This window comes from Arvicanthis niloticus, chromosome 3, assembly GCF_011762505.2.
Source record: "Arvicanthis niloticus isolate mArvNil1 chromosome 3, mArvNil1.pat.X, whole genome shotgun sequence".
NCBI lineage: Eukaryota > Metazoa > Chordata > Mammalia > Rodentia > Muridae > Arvicanthis > Arvicanthis niloticus.
This window is the reverse complement of record NC_047660.1, coordinates 51,755,045-51,773,674: the sequence shown is the minus strand read 5'-3', so window position 1 is coordinate 51,773,674 and position 18,630 is coordinate 51,755,045. Positions and strand designations below refer to the sequence as shown.

At 38.6% G+C, this 18,630-nt stretch overlaps 1 protein-coding gene across 5 annotated transcripts in view; it reads right to left on the bottom strand.

Moving 5' to 3' along the window:
- Window positions 1–718: 718 nt before the first annotated feature.
- The window catches only part of Cdca2 (cell division cycle associated 2), a 38,427-nt gene continuing 20,515 nt past the window's right edge, over window positions 719–18,630 (bottom strand). For 2 of the 5 annotated variants that reach the window (XM_034497756.2, XM_076930803.1), the window contains exons 12-15: window positions 17,332–17,417; window positions 16,223–16,357; window positions 4,115–4,286; window positions 719–2,051 (exon numbers count right to left, since the gene is read on the bottom strand). In XM_034497756.2, coding sequence (XP_034353647.1) covers window positions 883–2,051; window positions 4,115–4,286; window positions 16,223–16,357; window positions 17,332–17,417 — 1,562 coding nt within the window. In that variant the 3' untranslated portion in view covers window positions 719–882. The remainder of the gene's footprint in view (window positions 2,052–4,114; window positions 4,287–16,222; window positions 16,358–17,331; window positions 17,418–18,630) is intronic. The other 3 variants (XM_076930804.1, XM_076930806.1, XM_076930805.1) reach the window with 2 other exon arrangements.

Sequence of the window (18,630 nt, the reverse complement as noted above, 5' to 3'; positions counted from 1 at the left end):
GAAGGACAGCTAATGATTTAAAGGATTTCTGGGACCATTGTTTAATGATAAGACGATTTATGTACATTTGCAGATTCCTGGTATACAGGCGGTTTAGATATTTAAATTGTTGCCACCAAGACTAGGAGGTTGTGGAAAGCTTAGTGCTGAGGGGACATGCAAGCAATAGTAGGAAATAAAGTTCAACTGCAGGGAAATGCTCTCAGAAGAAAGCAGTGACCTACACCAAACTTCATGTTGGTATACTAACACATTTTCTAGACCACTTTAAGTCTACTTCTCAAAAATAAATTTAATAGGAAACAATGAATTAAACTCAGAAGTACCTGTGACTGATTTGAACAATCTGGAAAAATGACTGCAGTTATTTTTAATTACATATTCATTTACAATAGTTTATCTATAGAGTTCCAGTCAATGAATTAAAATTTCAATACAGGGCCTCTTTTTCACTTAATTAGCAAAGGAAAACTTTGATTTCAGACAGAAAACGAAGTCATCAAAGCTGGTCATTTTAACATAAAGAAAAGAACAAGTCATTCTAAAGGATGTTTCCCATAATAGTCTAAGCCTTTAGTGTTAAAATGTTTACTTAAAAGAAATAAAACTGCAGAAACACATTATTGGATCTAGAAATGAATGCTTTAACAAAACAAAGGCAAAACAAAAAGACAAACAAATATATTTAGAGGGAGAAGATAAGAAATTTCACTTATTTCTACTTAAAGTCATCATAACTCAAATGATTTTTATTAGAAATGTGCAATGCACTGAAGTTTGAATAGGGATGAAAAAGCAGACAGGAAGCTGGGTCCCTTTTCTTAAAAGCCAGTGACAGGTGGGATTATGCATTCCTGTCTTTGTTCTCCTGGATCCAGCCCCTCAGGGCAGCTGAGAGCTTTCTCCCTTCTTGAGAAAGGGGTTTCTCTTCAAGTGTGGTGGCTGGGTGGTACTGTTAGCATCTGTGAGGGTAGACCCGCAAAAGCTTCTCCTCTTCCTAGGTAGCTCAGAAGAGCCAATACCCTGGCTCTCACTGCCTGAGATAGAGGGCAGGGAACCTGGGTTTTGCTCTGAGGATACAGTCTCTTCTTTGGAGGATATACTTTCAAATCCCCTGCTGTCTGAGGTACAAATTGTCATTCTCCTTTTGGGTTTCTGGAAAGTGGGAGGACTTGGAGTCAGCCATACAAGCCCTGTATTTCCCGAGTCTTTCTGGAGCCTAGTGCTGCGTCTCACTTTGGTTTTACTGCCTGTTCTCTGAAAGCTTTGCTCTAAGGTGTCAGACAGCTCTTCAATCAGCTGGGGATTTTCTAAACTAATTTCTACAGAGTTTTTCCCACTGCAGGAAGATGCAGGGTTCCTGTTTTGTTCCAGGTATGAACTCTGACCCACACAACACATAGTGTATCTTCTCCATTTCCTCTCTCTCCCGCTGGCAATGCTGCAGTTGTCTGCACATTTCCTTCCGGCATTCTCCCTGTGGCTTGAGGGTTCTTTTATATTTTCAATGAGGACATCTTCTGAACAGTTACGTTCTCTTTTTGAGTCAGTTGAGAAAGGGCTGGCCTGCAGATTCCCCTGTGGAGCTAGGCATTCACTCTCTTTCTCACACTTTCTATTCATACTCTCTGAAACCATTGTAAGGATCTCACAAGGATTCTCCAAATTTTGACCAGCCTTGAAAAAGTTCTGGCTCTGAGGGCTGCCCAGAGACTTTGGACTAGTGGACATGATGTGACCTTGGGTCACGGAAGCACAAGGCACAAGACTGCTTTTGGTCTTGGGCTTGGTGTTTGGCTCCTTTGTACTCCGACACTCACTGTCTGCTCTGGCATTCTCTTTGTTTCCTGTGTCTCTGCTACTGGCATTTGGCCCTCCCTCAGAAGCAGCAGTGAGAGGCAGCAAGTAGCAGCACAAGCCAGAGACACTAGACTGATAACGAGCTGGATCCAGCTCAGGTGGATCTTCCTTCTGTGGCAAGCATCTCTTCCTTTTTGTGGGAATTTCAAAAGAGTTCACTTCTTCCAGCTCACCACGTATGTTGAAATCATCTATGGGCATATAAAACACTTAGATTTAATTACAAAGGAACAGCAATGCTGTCACATAAGCAGAGATCACATAAGTACATAGATGCGCTCTATGCGGTCCTTTTCAGCTTTCAGAACTTACACGGCCTACACTCATCACACGGCTCCTGTGCTCAGCTGTCACTCTGTCCCTCTTACTGCCCCAGCCCATAGGTTAAGAAAACGTGTTCAATGCATGAATTAACAAAGCACATAACTTCAGACTATGAAAGCAATTTCCTTTTCTCTAATGTGCTTCCCATAGCATGAGGTCCAATAGTGTGAGACATTTCCTATTTACCTGAAAAAATGGATATCACAACTTTTTAATTCTTCTATGAATGTCTTCTTGAAACAAGGTGATAAAAGTCAGAATTCTTGGGTACTTAAAGACATAGCAGCTGAATTGTACAGCAGTCATGTCTTCCATGGGCCACAATCTCAAAGTCCAGCCTTTGCCCCTCCTTTCTGACTAAATAAGCTTTGTGTAAGTACTTCCTAGGTAAGAAAACCACTAGTAAGGTTTGAGATTAACAAGAACATGCCCTATAGTGGTGGTTCTCAGCCTTCCTGATGCTGCAAAGCCTTAATGTAGTTCCTCCATCCATAAAGTTATTCTTGTTGCTACTTCTTAACTGAATTGTGCTACTGTTAAGAATTGTAATGTAAATATCTGTGTTTTCTGATGGTCTTAGGTGAAAGGGTCATTCGACCCCCAAGAGGGCTGCAACTCACAGGTTAGGAACCATTGATCTAGAGGAATTCAGTTCTTATGATTTTAAATCAATGCTATTAGATTCTATCTCTATTATCCAAGATCATGTTTTTAGCTCATCATTCAAATGAATATAAAAAATGTTTTTTATATTCATTAAAAAATGAAAATTTTAAAAAATTCATTAAAAATGAAATAAAAGGTGAAAGATATATATAAAAAAACAGCTAAGTCTAAAGTTAAAAAAATCAGTGTCACTCTAAAAACACATTCATGATTAGAGCAGGTAAAATAGTATGTAGATTCACAGATTCATACAGGTCATGATTTACAATGAATATATTAGCTAAGCTCTTTTATAGCTTTAAAACATGTATATACACACACAGTTATATATATTCTAGCATACTAGGAAAAAAAGAGGTGTTGGGGAGAGAAAATTATACAAAGAGATGGAAAAACTAAAATTGCTTCAAAGCTTCTATTCAGGTGACAAAGGTAATTATAGATTAAAAACATCATCTAAGTATTTTCCTGCCATGAAGGCAGGAACATTTTAATATATAAACAAAATCAAGGCCAGATTAAACAGTTAGAAATGGCAGACATCCCATTTCAAGGCAATCCACATGAGGCAGGAGGAAAAGAGAATGAGTCTGAAAGGAGTTACTCTGAGTAGCTGTTAAACTCTTACTTTGTGCTCAAGTTGAGACACCTGTGGAAGCCAGCGTCTACGATGGCATAAAAACCATTCTTCTTGAATTAAGAAAGCAGGCAAAAATCATGTGACATTAGACAAAGGTAGCTACTTTAAAATGGCTGCATATAAAACCACCATGCTAAATGGAGGTACTTTTTAAAAAACAACAGTTTGAGCAAGAAAACTCAGTTTAAAACTTAAGACATCTAGGGTGTGGAGAGATAGCTCAGTGGTTAAGAACATTTGTTACTCTTGCATGATGTGGGTTTGGTTTCCAGCACCCCATGGCAGCTTATAACTATTTGTAACTCCAGTTCTTTTTCACTTTCTGTGATAACACAACCAAACATAATTCATCATGACAAAATGCTTTAAGAAGCAAAAAGTAGATGAACAGAAATAATCTCTCCAAAAATTACATGCAAATTTGGGGTCTGGATTCTCTGATAAAAGTAAGAATTTCATCAGATTCTGAGTCTAAGTCCCTCACAGGTTCCAGACTTCAACTTCCTTTACTGGTAACAAATTCAGTCTTGTTTATAAAAGAATGGGAAAAGGGGAGAGACAAAGAGTACAGTCCTAAAAAGACAGAATGGCAGCGAGAATACACTAGAGGCCAGAGAGCAGCACCTGAGCTGGTTCTCTGTGTGCAGTCAGCCAGAGGTGTGGCTTCAGAGACTTCAGGCAGCTCAGGAATAGGGCTCAGGAGTGGCTTCTTGGACGCGATGTCTCTTTGCCCATACAAGCATTTCTCAACACCTTTTTTCCCCTTTCTTTTCTTTTTTCTGTAACTTTTTAAAACCTGAAAAGATATGGATTAAGACCTTGTAACTGGAGAATGATATAGCACCATGATAAATTCTGGCACTTTTATGTCTAAGATGTCTCTATTATTTATACAATTAATTTTTTAAAAGTTTGTGAGCTTTTTTTTTTTTAAACAGAAAAACTTAAAATCAGTCATTCCATTAAAAAAAGTTAAGCTCAGTCTGTAGACTACGGGGCGGTGGTGGCGCACGCTTTAATCCCAGCACTTGGGAGGCAGAGGCAGGTGGATTTCTGAGTTCGAGGCCAGCCTGTTCTACAGAGTTCCAGGACAGCCAGTGCTACACACACACACACACACACACACACACACACACACACACAAAACCCTGTCTCGAAAAAACAACCAAACAAAAAAAATCCAAATACCAAACAAACAAAAAAACCTCAACCAAACAAAAAAAATTAAGCTCATGTTAGAAAAGTAGCTTACATAAAGTCAGATAATCTATGAATCCTAACTTAATAACGTACACTTTCTCTAGTTCTACTGAGCATTTGCCAAAGTAAAATGGCAGATTAGATGCTATACAGTTGAACAGAGCTAAACCTAAGACTAATCTACCATGTAGGGTCTGAAGGAATGGCTCAGTGGTTAAGAACTCTGGCTGCTCTTCTCAAGTACCTCAGGGTCAATTCCTAGCCCCCAACATGGTGGCTCACAACTGTTTGTAACTCCAGTCCCAGGGGGTCCAATGGCACCAGGCGCATATGTAGTCACATATACAGGCAATTATACATACATAAAAAATAATAAAAAGATTAATCTAGTATGAATTATCTACTGAAGTGCTATGGAAGGCTGCTTTCTGTTCATAAGCTCCGAGAGACAACAGGTGCTTAGATAATATTGAAAGCTAATAGAAATCTGGATGAACTTATGAACGCAATAAGTGAATCATGTTTAAAATGATGAGATCACACAGGCTTAGGCTATAGCTCAGTGGAAGAGCACTTGCCTAGCTTGCAAAAGGATCCAGGTTTGAGCTCTAGTAAGAGGCCAGGCCATGACAATAAGACAGCTGACTTATAAAAATGTGAATATCTACAAAATTTTTAAGTGTTTTAATAACTTATGGAATGCAGGATTATATTTAATTCTGAATGCCCTACCAGCACTGAGAAATAGTCTTGTTTAATTAAAAATGTTCCATATGGAACAAACTTTAGGAAAATTAAAACTATACTGAAACAAAGGAAGACTTTTAATAACAAAAGAAATGAAAGATACTCTCAGACTTTCAACATAAAACATGTTTTGATAATTAATACTTCCAGAAAGTGAATCCATCTAAACATTTACAGAGGTAAAGCCAGTGGACAACATGTGTGTTGTGAGAGCTAAAAGTAAACAGGATGTGGTATTCAAGGACTCCTGATTTAAGAGCAGTCATCACTACAATCTCAGTCTCCAGGCACACAGGCAAGAACATTCTGCTGACAGGCTTTCAAGACAAAATGCACAGAAAGAACAATGTTCCACTTTAATCTTGGGGCAAGTGCTCTGGTGGTGCAGTAAAGAGAACAGTATTTGCAGGTACTCAACACAGATCATAGGTGGAAGCTGGCATCTATACAGCCCTGGCAATCATGCAGGAACAGCCCCTAACACAGCCCTTGTATGATACAGTGAACCTAGTAAAAGCAGTGTTTCTTGCACACTGAGGCAGGCAAACACACCTGTGAGCTTATCCTGAAGAAACTGCCTACAAGATTTTTAGGAGAAACTAATGGTGTAAAGAAATGGATGAGATTCAAGAACACAGAAATGGCACAGAACTGTGTGTTTCTTGAGTTATCGATAGATAACTTGTAAAAACAAAACCAAACACAACATTCCATGCCAAAATAATTCTAGAATGCTACAAGATGAATGTTGCCCTTGGCAATATGCAATATATATTGAACATGTGATTTTGTGAGAAGTTCTCAGCATAAATAATCTCTATGCACATAAGGAAAGTGCTGGGTTAAATATTTTTTCCATTAGACTTTCTTTTTTATGGAACATCTGTTGACATTTCATGGACTAGATGAGGAAATACTGGCTTGGTCAGTGGATATAGAAGCCAAAAGAAAAGAAATATTTTAAGGTGGGGTTCACAGATGTGTTGCAGAAGAGAAACATTTGGCCTCTGGGTTCAAATTCTACTATTTAACTGCCAAGTAATGTCAACTGAATTGTCCTCCTCTGCAGAATGGGAGTGACAGGAGGGTACCCTACATAAGGCTACAGTTATGTTACCGAGATAGTATACACAAAACCTGCATAAACTCAAGTCAGCAAAAATCTCAGGATGAAGGAGGGGAAGTGGGCAAGTGCCACACCTCGCCAGAAAGGTATTTGTAAATGATGGTAGAAGAATAATCAGTTTTCTTCCAGGGACAGTGGCTATGTAAACCACATGGCAGACCTCATGCTCTGAAGCAGACAGACAACAAAAATCAGACTACATGTTTTTTAGTGGCCTTTTCCATTTTTGTTTTGTTTTGGTTTTTTTTTTTTTGAGAGGAAAAAAATTCTCAAAGGAGGAGCTCAAATGTAAATTGGTTAGCACTAGGCTTAACCATACCCAAGCTAGGTGCTAGCTACTCTTAATCTTCCAAATTCCTCCCTGTTACTTTGAGAGGAAAAATAACTTAAGGAAATTTTAAATTGTTAAATAAAAGTATCTACAACTCACAATGTTTTGATAATGTATATTCTATGCAATGGTTCCATCAAGCTAATTAGCATACCCATGACCTCACATATCCATGTAACTAAATGTTAAAAAAAAAAAAATGAACTGTGTTGCGTTTACCTAAAATCTGCTAAAATGTGAATATGCTGGCTGGTTTTATGTCAACTTGACACAAGCTAAAGTCATCTGAGAGGAGAGGGAGCTTCAACGAAGAAAATGCCTCTCTAAGAGTTAAGCTTGTAGAACATTTTTAGTGATGGATGGGGGGAGGGCCAAACCCACTGTTCGAGATGCCATTCTTGGGCTGGTGGTTGTATAAGAAGGGATTGTATAAGAAGGCAGGCTGAGTAAGCCACATGGAGCATGTCAGTAAGAGGTATCTTCCATGGCCTCTGTATCAGCTCCTACAGTCAGCTTCCTGCCTTGCCTTAATTCCTGTCCTGACCTCTTTTGATGAACAGTGATGTGGAAGTGTAAGCCAAATAAACTCTTTCCTCCCCAACTTGCCTTTAGGTCATAATGTTTAATCACAACAATAGAAACCCTATGACGTGTGAATAAGAATTAAAATTCTGTTTTAAAGTCATGAGCTAATACATCAGAAAAATAAAACAAGGTCTATCCTACAGTGTATCTAAGCACTGATCTTACCCATAAGACTAAAAACTGGCCCCAAACTGGAATTTACTTGAGTATACAAACAAAATAAAACACAAAACCACTTTCCTTACAGAACAGTAACTAAAGACATATGGAACCCTGGGAGAAGCCATGTGATCTGAAATGGTGAGGTTGGTTCAGGTCCCGGAGTGGATGAATGACAATGGAAGGAACTTGCTCCTACTTCTTTTCTCCTTGCTTCCAAATCAGGTACTTTTTCACACAGGGGAGAAGGTATAAGGAAATGCTTTTCATTTTTTCCAGCCACATAATTCATTAAAAAAACAAAAGGTTTTAAGGCTATCAAAAAATAGTGAGGGGAAGTGGCTGGAGATGGCTCAGTGATTAAAGGGCACAGGTTATTCTTGTAGAAGACCCTGATGTCATTCCCAGCATTCACGTGGCAGTTCACACCCTATTGTAACTCCAGAGACAGGGTATCACATTCCTTCTTCTGGTCTGAGGGCATCAGACACACAGGTGGTACACATCCATAGATGAATGAACCCATACACATTTGAAAAATAAAAAAGATTAGATATACTATCATGTGCTTGTAGCCCCACCACAAAAAAAGGCTGAGGCAGGAGGACTATTGCAGCCCAAAAATCCAACACTGGCCTGGGCAACATGATGAAATGTTCTCTCAAAAGGAAACTGAAGATTCAATGCAATCCTGTCACATGTACAGCTGATAAAATTGTACATTAAAGACTATAAAGCTCTGCTTCAATGCTGACGATGCAATACAGTTCTTAGTCATCTTCTACTCAGAACACACTGCTGCTGTACTTTTAACTTTAAATATCCCATGATAGAGAGAATCGTATACTGAATCCCATGTACCTACCAAGCAACTTCCAGAACTTAGGTTTCATTTATAATTCCCTATCCTTGGATTTTAAATCATATCATAAATATTGTATCATTTCATCTGAAAGAATCCTGCCCTATATCCAGATTGAGAGTCACTTTCTTTTTAAAATAATTATAATTAAATTAATAAGGAAGTATTGATATAGATAACCTAGAAAAACACTGAGAATTAATGATGAGTCTCCAGAAACATAATGCATGTCTCTAATTTACATAATGTCAAATTACAGAGTGTGGTTGTTGCTGGGAGCTATGGATAGGAAGGGGACATGGCTGTAAACACACAACAGAAGAGGCTGTATCAGTAACATGTCTAGTATCCTGACTGCATTTGCACACTGGCTGTGCTCCTTACTAGTTTTGCCAAGAGTACTCATTATGGAGAACTGGACAAGAGTCCTTGGCATCCTTCCTTATTTCTTACAGCTGCATGTTTCTCAAAGCGATCTCAAAGTTAAATACTCACAACTCAGCAATTTCCCCTAATTGGCTCCTCAATTTGGACTTCTTGCTGGTCAAAACACACCCTCTTACAGCTGCCCAATTCAGGATTGCAATCAAGTCTAAATACAACCTACTTGGTTGATAAAGCTCTAAGTTTTTCTTACTTTATGGAGTTTTACTTTAGGGATGGTGGCTTTAAAAATCCACTTACTCACTCATTCTCAAGGAATTATCTGAAGTCTAGATTTGAGTAGCTGTAGTCATGGTGTATCTTTATGTTCCTGTGTATACTATAACAAGGAACCTGAAAGTTTGGTTAAACTAAGTTATGACAAACATTAACAGGTACAATCTGTGTAACTGACAAATTAAAACTTCATACTTTATGGTATACAACGTAATATTCTGATATATACATACATCTTACAATGATTAAATCAAGCTAATTAACTTCGAACTTAGTTTGTTTTATTTTTTTCGTCTGACACGGGTCTCTCTGTGCAGCCCTAGCTGTCCTGGAACTTGCTCTATAGACCAGACTTGCCTCAAACTGAGTCTCTGCCTCCCAAGTGCTGGTTTTAAAGGCATTTGCTGCTGCCACCACCACTACCTGGTTCCAAATTTAGTGTTAATCATAGAGAAGTCTTACTTTTCTTAAAGATGTATTTTATGTGAGTCTATGTGTGAAAATGGAGTTGCAGACAATTTGTGAACTGCCACGTGGGTGCTGGGAATTAAACCTGGGCCCTCTAGAAGTAATCAGTACTCTTAAACACTGAGCCATCAATCCAGCCTTGGGGCATTAATTCTAAATAAAAATAAAAATGGTTTATACTTTAAACTAACTTCTATTAATGAGTGTCTTACACTGTTTCTTTGTATTTTTAGTCCTTAAGTATACTGTAATATATTCAATTTCCAGCTTTAAAAGCTTTTTAAGGAGGTTATACTTGATATAACAAAATTGCTTCATTCTGATCTCAATTTTTAAAGAATTCTGTCATATAAATTCTATCATTATAGTCATGTAAAACATGTGCACGGCTCCAAAGCCAAATCTAAAACAGCATATATTTTCCTATTTTAGTTACCAGTCCCTATAGGATAATGAGCTTACATTTTTTTCTTTAAAAATCACAGTGTGTTTGTACATGCTATAGCATGTATGTGGAGGCTAGCAGACAACTTTGAGGGGAACTGATTTTTGCCTTCCACAGGGTAGATCAGGTAGATCAAACTCAGATCCCAGGGCTGGGTGACAAATGCTCTTATCAGGTAAGCTCTGCTGCCAGTCCTGAATAAACTTTTTTTTGACTTTTTTTTTTAAGGAAATAAAAACAAAGAAACAAAAACACGGTGTCTATTTGCATAAATATATACATATTCTTGTTTTCTTACATAATGGTAGTCCAGCTATTAGAACCAACCTACCAAAGTCATCACATGCTTGGTAGGTGTAGTAGTTTGAAAAAGTATGGCTCCCTCATTCGTGTATTTGAATGCCTGGTCTATGAGGAGTGGCACTATTGGGAGATGTAGTATTGCCACAATTGGTACGACCTTGTTGGAGGAAGTGTGTCACTGTTGGGGTGAGCTCTGATGTCTCAGATGCTTAAGCCCAGGCTCGGTAACACACAGTTCTTTTCCTGCTACCTTCAGATCAAGATGTCGAACCACTGGTGTTATATTTACATTTTTACTTCTCATAAGAATAGTTAGATTTGATTAGAAACTACCCCATATGACTTCATTTTAGCTTAATCTTTATAAAAACCATTTTAAATGCTACTGTTTTGTAAGTGAGAATATTCTGGCATCATTCCACAGCAGCATATGGAAGTTTTCTTCACTATTTTTGACAGCTTTGTAATACTTACTCTGTGGACAGTCTACTTTATCAATCACGTCTCATATTGGGTGACATTTGGTTTGTGTTTAATCTGCCTTACAGAAATATGAAAAATGACTTTGGACACACAACATTTTTGTGGATCTTTGAGACATTCCTAGAACCAGGAATGCCAGGTCAAAGGGTAAATGAATATTAGATTCAGCCAGATCCTCCCAAACTCACCTCTGCCTAGATCTGCATCACCCAAGAGAAATCTGAATGTATCTTTTTGTTCACTGCTACCGACTTCTAAATCTCTGCTAATTCCTGCCACAGGGGGCTGTCCTTATTCTGATGATCAAATGGTCGCTGAACGTACAATTGAGCATCTTTGCACACCCAGAAAGCATTTTAATTTCTGAGACATTTGATGCCTCTCGGACTGTCTCTTTATAAGCAAAATCCACTCTTCTGTTACTTGTGTGCTTTAGTTTCATACTGACATGTATGTACAGTCCTTTCTACTGTACCAGGAGTTGGGGTTAGAATGAGATCTTTCCTGTAAGTCTCAGAGATTTGAATACTTGGTCTCCTATTGGTGGCTGTTGGGGAAGATTAGGAGGTTAGGCCTTACTAGAGCAAGTATGCCATGGGGGTGGGTTTTGAAGTTAAAAAAACCACACACCATTTGGACTTAGCTCTCTGCTTCCTGCTTACAGATGGAGATGTGAGCTCTTGGCCTCTGCTCCAACTCCCTGCCACCATGCCTTCACTTCACCATCTATCTTAAACTCTATCCCTATGCAGCCTAGGACTGATGAAATGTTTTCATAAGTTACCCTGGTCATGGTGTTTTACCATAGCAACTGAAAAGTAACTAAGAGAACAGGCATTCTTAGGCTCCTTTAGCTTGAAAAGCCATCCCTTCAATTTTGAGAAATGCTGTATTTTTTATTTATTCTAGTAAAATGTCCTCCTTCCCTTTTGAACTCTTGTGTAGTCCCTTGGATGGGTTCTCCAGCTCTCCTATGATAAGCCTTTCTTGCATTCTACTTTTTGAAAGTTCCTTTATTCTCCAGTCTGACTACTATTATATATTCATATGTGCACATATATTTGTTTATGTGGGGAAGGGCTGTGGTGAAAACAGATTTGACCTTTCTTTAAATATAAGCAAACACTGAATTAATTAATACAATATTGAGCAGCCCTAGATTGGTTTTTCTTCAACCAATGACAATGCATGCATAATTAAACAAGCACAAAAGCATATTTCAGTATTTCCCACAACTCGCCACCTAGCACTGCATGTATACAAATGGCCAGGCATCAACAACTACAGAGCCATTCTCTGTTATATTTCTGCTATTGCTCTTTTAAAGATCCATATCAGTGCACAGATACCCATGAACTCATCTGAGATGTACCATGGTGGGTTTGATGTGAGCTTCTGGTCATGCTCTTGAGAGACTGCAGCATCAACAGCTGTATGAGAAGATGCCCCATGCTCAGCCCTGGTCTCAGGATTAACAAGGGAGAAGCCATAATCTCTCTTTTAATGCCTTCCTCAGTGATTATGTGCAGTTTTACTTCAGAGCTGGTCTTTTACTTAAGATTATTTTTATTGCTATTTAAAAAATTACCTATCTGACGGCACAATTATTGTACTAGAATATCCCATAAATAAGGCTCAAATGTGACCAAAATAAAAAGGGACCCTGACTTGAGAGAGCAAAGGCAGCAGGCGGTCAGTTAGCCACCGTACACAGGTCTTGTGGAGGCATTTGGAACTCTACAGGCAATGACTGAGAAAAGGTCAAGGATTCAAGGCCAACTTTTATCTCCAGGTCTGATGCTTCCTGGACAGTTGTTTTCAATATTTGAACATTTTTTACTCCACACAGCTTCCTTACTGGAACCCCAGCAAGACTTTTGTGGACAGTTAAATTTACCATACCCAGTGTCTAGTTCTTCCTGCTGCCTGCTGATCTGGATGTAGAACTCTCAGCTCCTTCTCCAGCACAATGTCTTTCTGCACAATGCCATGCTTCCTGTCATAATGCAATAAACCTCTGAAAGTGTAAGGCAGCTCCAGTGAAATACTTTCTTTTTATAAGAGTTACCTTGGTCAGAGTGACTCTTCACAGCAACAGAACAGTGACTAAGACATGGACATTCTTCTTGACCATGTGCAAATAGTGCCTTGTCCTGTATTTGGAAACCATCCGGGTGGATCAGGACCAAGATGCAGCATTTCCCCGAGTTGAAATCATCCATGCAACACTCATGGGGAATGTCAGCTCTTAGCCAGCTGATCCATCTCTGCCCTGGTATGGGTGACATGCAGTGAGCATTGTGGCCATCTGTTTACTTCTTACAGGTTTAAGTGCATGGACCACTTATGGAGATCAATGGCTCAGCAGCTTTGAGAAGTTAGATGAAGATGCAAAAACATCTGCAACCTCCTAAATTTTTATTTTTATAATTATTTTTCTGTCCCCTTTTTATAGAATCCCTTTAATTTCTTTAACCTAATAAAATATATGTATGTGTTTCTTCTAGTCTCTGAGGTCAGGATTTTGTTTTGTTTGTAACTTATTAGTATTGCTCTCTTTTCTTAGACAACATTGGTTCCAGTCAATGATTTGATTCTTCATTAAGAACAGACTACACTGATAAGGTTTCCTGTGTGCTCCAGCTCAGACTCCTTACCGTATAGAAATTTTCCTTGGGAACTTCATGTGTGGTCAGGTGGGATGCCGCGGGGCAAGGTAGTGCAATTTAAGTTAAGTCTTGCTTTTGTTTAAGTGCAGTTTAAGTTAAGTCTAAGGCTTTGTGTTAGGGTAAGAGTTGGCTGTCAAGATTGTGGGAATTTACAAATGCCAGAATGGGGCTTTAACCTAGATGGCAACATCTGTTCTGAACATCAGGGTGGGAAAGGGGGATAGCATGCCAACTGGTGCAGACTATTCCATACATAAGACTTCAATTAATCTTTTTTTCAGTACTACTTCTCACGCTTCTCATCCATTGTACCTGCCAATTCTGGGCCAGAGTCTCTTGGGATTCCCAGAAGCAGGCTGGTTCCCAGATCCCTCTAGTTTCTTTCCTAGCACATTCTGAACTGTAAATCTTTCCACCTCTTCTATCCGTCAACATGTTCCCATCTGCCTTGTCTTCTAGAAATTCATTGAAGGCTGTCATCTGTTGCTTAACACCCCTTCTCATTGCAATTCTACCTCTATTGCTTAAACTACATCAATTACAGTAATCTAACAGGGTCTTAGAAGGGATTAGGGCAATCTAATGTTGATTCCTTCCTGAATTTTCTAGCCACTGATTTGCTAGGAAGAAATATATATGCACTTTTTGTAACTGTGTTTTTAAAAGCTATACAGATTTAAGAAAATCAATTTCTTTTGCAACAAGTGGCATGTATACCGTTGAATGAACACAAACAGACTTTTAAAGCAAGATAATCTTCCATCATTTCCCTAAGCAAAAGAAAAGAAAGCAGAAAAATGCAGTTTCTTCTGAATTTGATGACTCAGAGATATTTGTGTTAATCAGTAAGAAAAAGTAATCCTTTTTGTGTCATGGAACAAGACAGAAGTTCATGGAATTTTTATGTGGGTTTCCTAAGGAGCTGGACTAATTTTAGAAGTGGTGACTTTAAAGGGCTTTAGAAGGTATGTAAAACAGGCAGCTGGAAATAAATTTACAAGTCAAGAAGACATGCTTTTTTTTTGTTTTGTTTTGTTTTGTTTTTTGTTTTTTGAGACAGGGTATCTCTGTATAGCCCTGGCTGTCCTGGAACTCACTCTGTAGACCAGGCTTGCCTCGAACTCAGAAATCCACCTGCCTCTGCCTCCCAAGTGCTGGGATTAAAGGTGTGCGCCACCACTGCCTGGAGCAAGAAATCATGGTTGTAAAACATGATCATTAATAACTATGCTTCATATCAAGTCACAGAAAGCAATGATTTACAAGGGCAGAGAGAAGAATTCTAAGAAAAACATGTGCTAAGAATGTGTGGAAGAAAAAAATCAACTTTTCATAAATATTGCAAAAGTGAGTGTTTTATTATGTTAAATGCTTTTGAAATGTCTATTGCGAATAACATTATAACGTTTGCGATGATCTTAGTAACTAAATGACCATATTTATTGGAAAAGTAATTCAGGTAAAGTGCAAGATGAGATTCAATTTCAGGTAAATTCTGAAGCCATGATTTCAGATGGAACCACAACCACATCTGTGTCTCAGCAATGGTATTAGATGGCAGAAGGAATAACTAATTTGGAGCCGAACCATTGCCAGGTAGACAAGCCAGCTGAAGAGGACACAGAAATGCAATTACTCCAAGAATGGATAAAATAACTTAAGAAATTCAGGAAACTTATGAAACAAAACTGTAGATATCTGAAAGCTTAAGAGTAGCCAGAGGATAAGGGTTTCATTATTGCTAGAATGACTATGGAAGGAACAAAGTGAAGTAGATAATGGATAGACACAAGGCTCAGGTCAGAGAGGAGGCTAAGTGAGCATTTCTAAGCAAGCATTACCAGAAGGCCAAGGGACAGGAATGGTATTAAAAATGTTGAATCAGCTAAGAATGCAACAGTGCCAGCAGCAACTGCAAAGTTGACTTCCAATCTTTCTTTAGATATAGGCGACTGTTGCTACAGGTCTAAGTAGCAGTTGAGTCACTCATCCCCCTAACAGACACCAGACAGGTACCAGCCACGTGAGCACTCATGGCCAGTAACAAGGAGAGTTTAAAGATGCAGGGGTTGAGGACACCCTGAGTGTCAGAGTTGCTATCATCATGCTGGGCCAGTGCAGCATTGTATCCTAGAGCAGCTCACAGTGCAGGAGGTATATAGCCCTTCCACAGAGCACTGGTCAGTCCTACAGCTAATCCTCTTTTGTGACAGTCATTCTGTCACTGTCACAAATAACAGGCAAAGTTCAATGAGTGTGTGCTTAACAATCCACCTTGAGCGTGACCTGACTGACTACACCTGGAAGAACAAGAAAACTACTGGTGCAGGTGCCCATGCAACATTTTCCCCAGGATCCAAAGTATTAAAGATATGTACATCCATGAAGAGTCTTAAGAGCCGCGTATGACACCACCAAGTTCCCCCGCACCAGGCGTTTAGGAAGGAAGATGGTAAGTGCAAGGCCAACCTGGGCCACATAGTGATACATGACAAAAAACTAAAAACAAATCAGGTAGACTACTTAAGATGAGAAGCAATTCCACATGTCTATTGCTACTGTACTAGATGACATAAAGATAAAGTAGATGCAGAACTAGCCTCAGGTCATTAAAAAAGATAATTCCGTTTCCCTTACCATACACTGAAGAAAAGTATTGCACCTTATGTATTAAAATGTGAAAAGCATTCTTGCCTGTTTCTTTTTAGGAAGTGCTTTGTGTATATGCTTTTTTTCTTGAGTTTTCTTCCTGTTCATCTTCTCTTTACAGGGCTCAGCTTGTGTGGTATCTGAGTTGCAAACACCCTTTCCTGCAGAACTCAGCATCTGCTATAAAGGAAATCAAAGTAAGGACATACAAAACACGGGCAGTCACCTTTCATGATATGCCCAGGTTTCACTTTAACCTTTCTTTCTATGATAGGCCCATCCTGCTTGCCCCCCACCTTCAGTGCTTGGTATTAAAACTCAGATTGGGTACCCAACTCTGTCACTGAGTCAAATCTCGTATCTACTTTTATATATTTCATTAGAGGTACATTAACCCAAATTAAAAGAGGAAATTACTAATTAACATTCTCCAACTTATCAAGTATAGATTCAGAAGGACACTGTATTAGGAAGAAAAAAGTAGTAAGAACTAGTGGTTTATTAATTCATCATTATTTATTTTGCTATTATCTTATAATAAGTCATGAACTATAAGTTAGGCTAGAACATACAATTTCCATCAAGACAACCCAATAATAGTATAGCTATGGTTATATACAAAGATACAGACAAAGATCCAATTACATATAACTTAATGAACAAAACAAAAGATATACAGCCAATGAAAGTGATGCTAATATACTGTCAGCTGAATGCCGCCATAGAAAACAAACTAAAACAGTTTAAAAAGGCATGCACTAGCCAGATGGTGGTGGTGCACACCTTTAATCCTAGCACTCAGGAGACAGACAGGCATATCTCTGTGAATTCAAGGTCAGCCTGATCTACAGAGGGAGCTCCAGACAGCCAAGGCTACACAGAGAAACCCTGTCTTGAAAAACCAAAACCAAAAAAAAAAAGCAAAAACAAAAACCAAAGGAACAAAAACCAAGTAGTTTGTCTTTCATAATAATACAGTTCTGAAGGAAAGCTCTTGTTCTAGCTGATTTCTCTAGTAGAATTAAAATCAAACCAGCAAGACATGACTCCAGGTTACAGATGAGTAAGAAAAAATATTAATTCTTAACAGCACCCATCAAAAATCAGGTTTTTCTCCACTGCTATGACCATGAAGATTTAATATAAGTATTTACCTTTCTTCTATGAGAAGTCCGTGTAGGTCTACCAACACTGGAGATTATTTCTTCATCTTTATTTAAAGAACTCCAAGTGTTAGTGCCTGGTATCAGGAAACAAGCAAAATCAGGTTCTTAGCATAAAACCAACACGAATGACATGGCTAAAGAACAGCATGTGTTTTTTGAGTCAGTTGCTCTTAAATATCATATTCAGGCACACATAATAAATAAGAGCAGTGAGAGATCCAGAGCAGTGTTTAAAAGAGTTCACGTTGCTGAATATAACAGACTGAGTGCAATAAGAGCATTAAGTGGAACACTGAACTGCACCTTAGACATGCTTGATGTTTGTAATAGCACAAATAAAAGACAGTGGAATATGTTGAGAGCTTAGAACATGACAGACTAGGGTCAAAACTTTACCTGTAACTTAGTAATTTACAGCTTTAGAGTCTAAGCTCACAAACCCATGTTGCAGCAGTAAGAAGACATCAAAGGATCTCAGGAGGGCAGATACATGAACACAGAGTTCATAATCCAAGTATTCACAAGATGGCTGTGTCAGCCAAGTGTGGTAGGTATGTCAGAAAAATCAGGAGAAGCCTTTGTCTATGATCATAAAAGACATACACTTGTCAAGTATACACAATGAGAATGCCATGCTAATGGTGGGTAAGACTTGTGGCCGTTTAGAAATGGTCCTTACAATCCAAACTTTGTCAGTTGTGCGAACACAGAACTCTATATTGATCCTCAATAGACAGACTAAGAGATCAGCAGCACTGTGCATTATCAACTTGAAGCAGTGAAAACCCATTTAAGTTAAATGTGAGTAATTATCAAGTATAATACTTTCAATAGAAAGAAGGGGTAATTTTGCATCCACAGTATTTGGTTTTCTTAAAATCAAGAACATATTGTTGTATCACATATGAAAATTTAGAATAAAGAGACTGAGTTTTATGTGTTAAAAATAAGAATTAAGGGACTAGGGAGGCAGCTCGGTTGTCAAGCTGTTCCTTGAGCATGAGGACCGAGTTTGATGCCCAGAACTATACAAAAAAGCCAGGTATTGGGGGTGGTGAGATGGCTCAACAATTAAGAGTATTTGCAGTTCTTCCAGAGGATCCAAGTTCAGTATCCAGCATCCACACTGGAAGGCTCACAACTGTCTGCCCAGGGGGATCTGCCATCTTCTTTTAACCTCTGCAGGTACAGCATACATACATAAACAAGGATAACAATACATATAAATAAGTAAATGTAAAGTTAAAAAAAAAATAAAAAGGGTAGCTTATGGAATGAGATGCAATC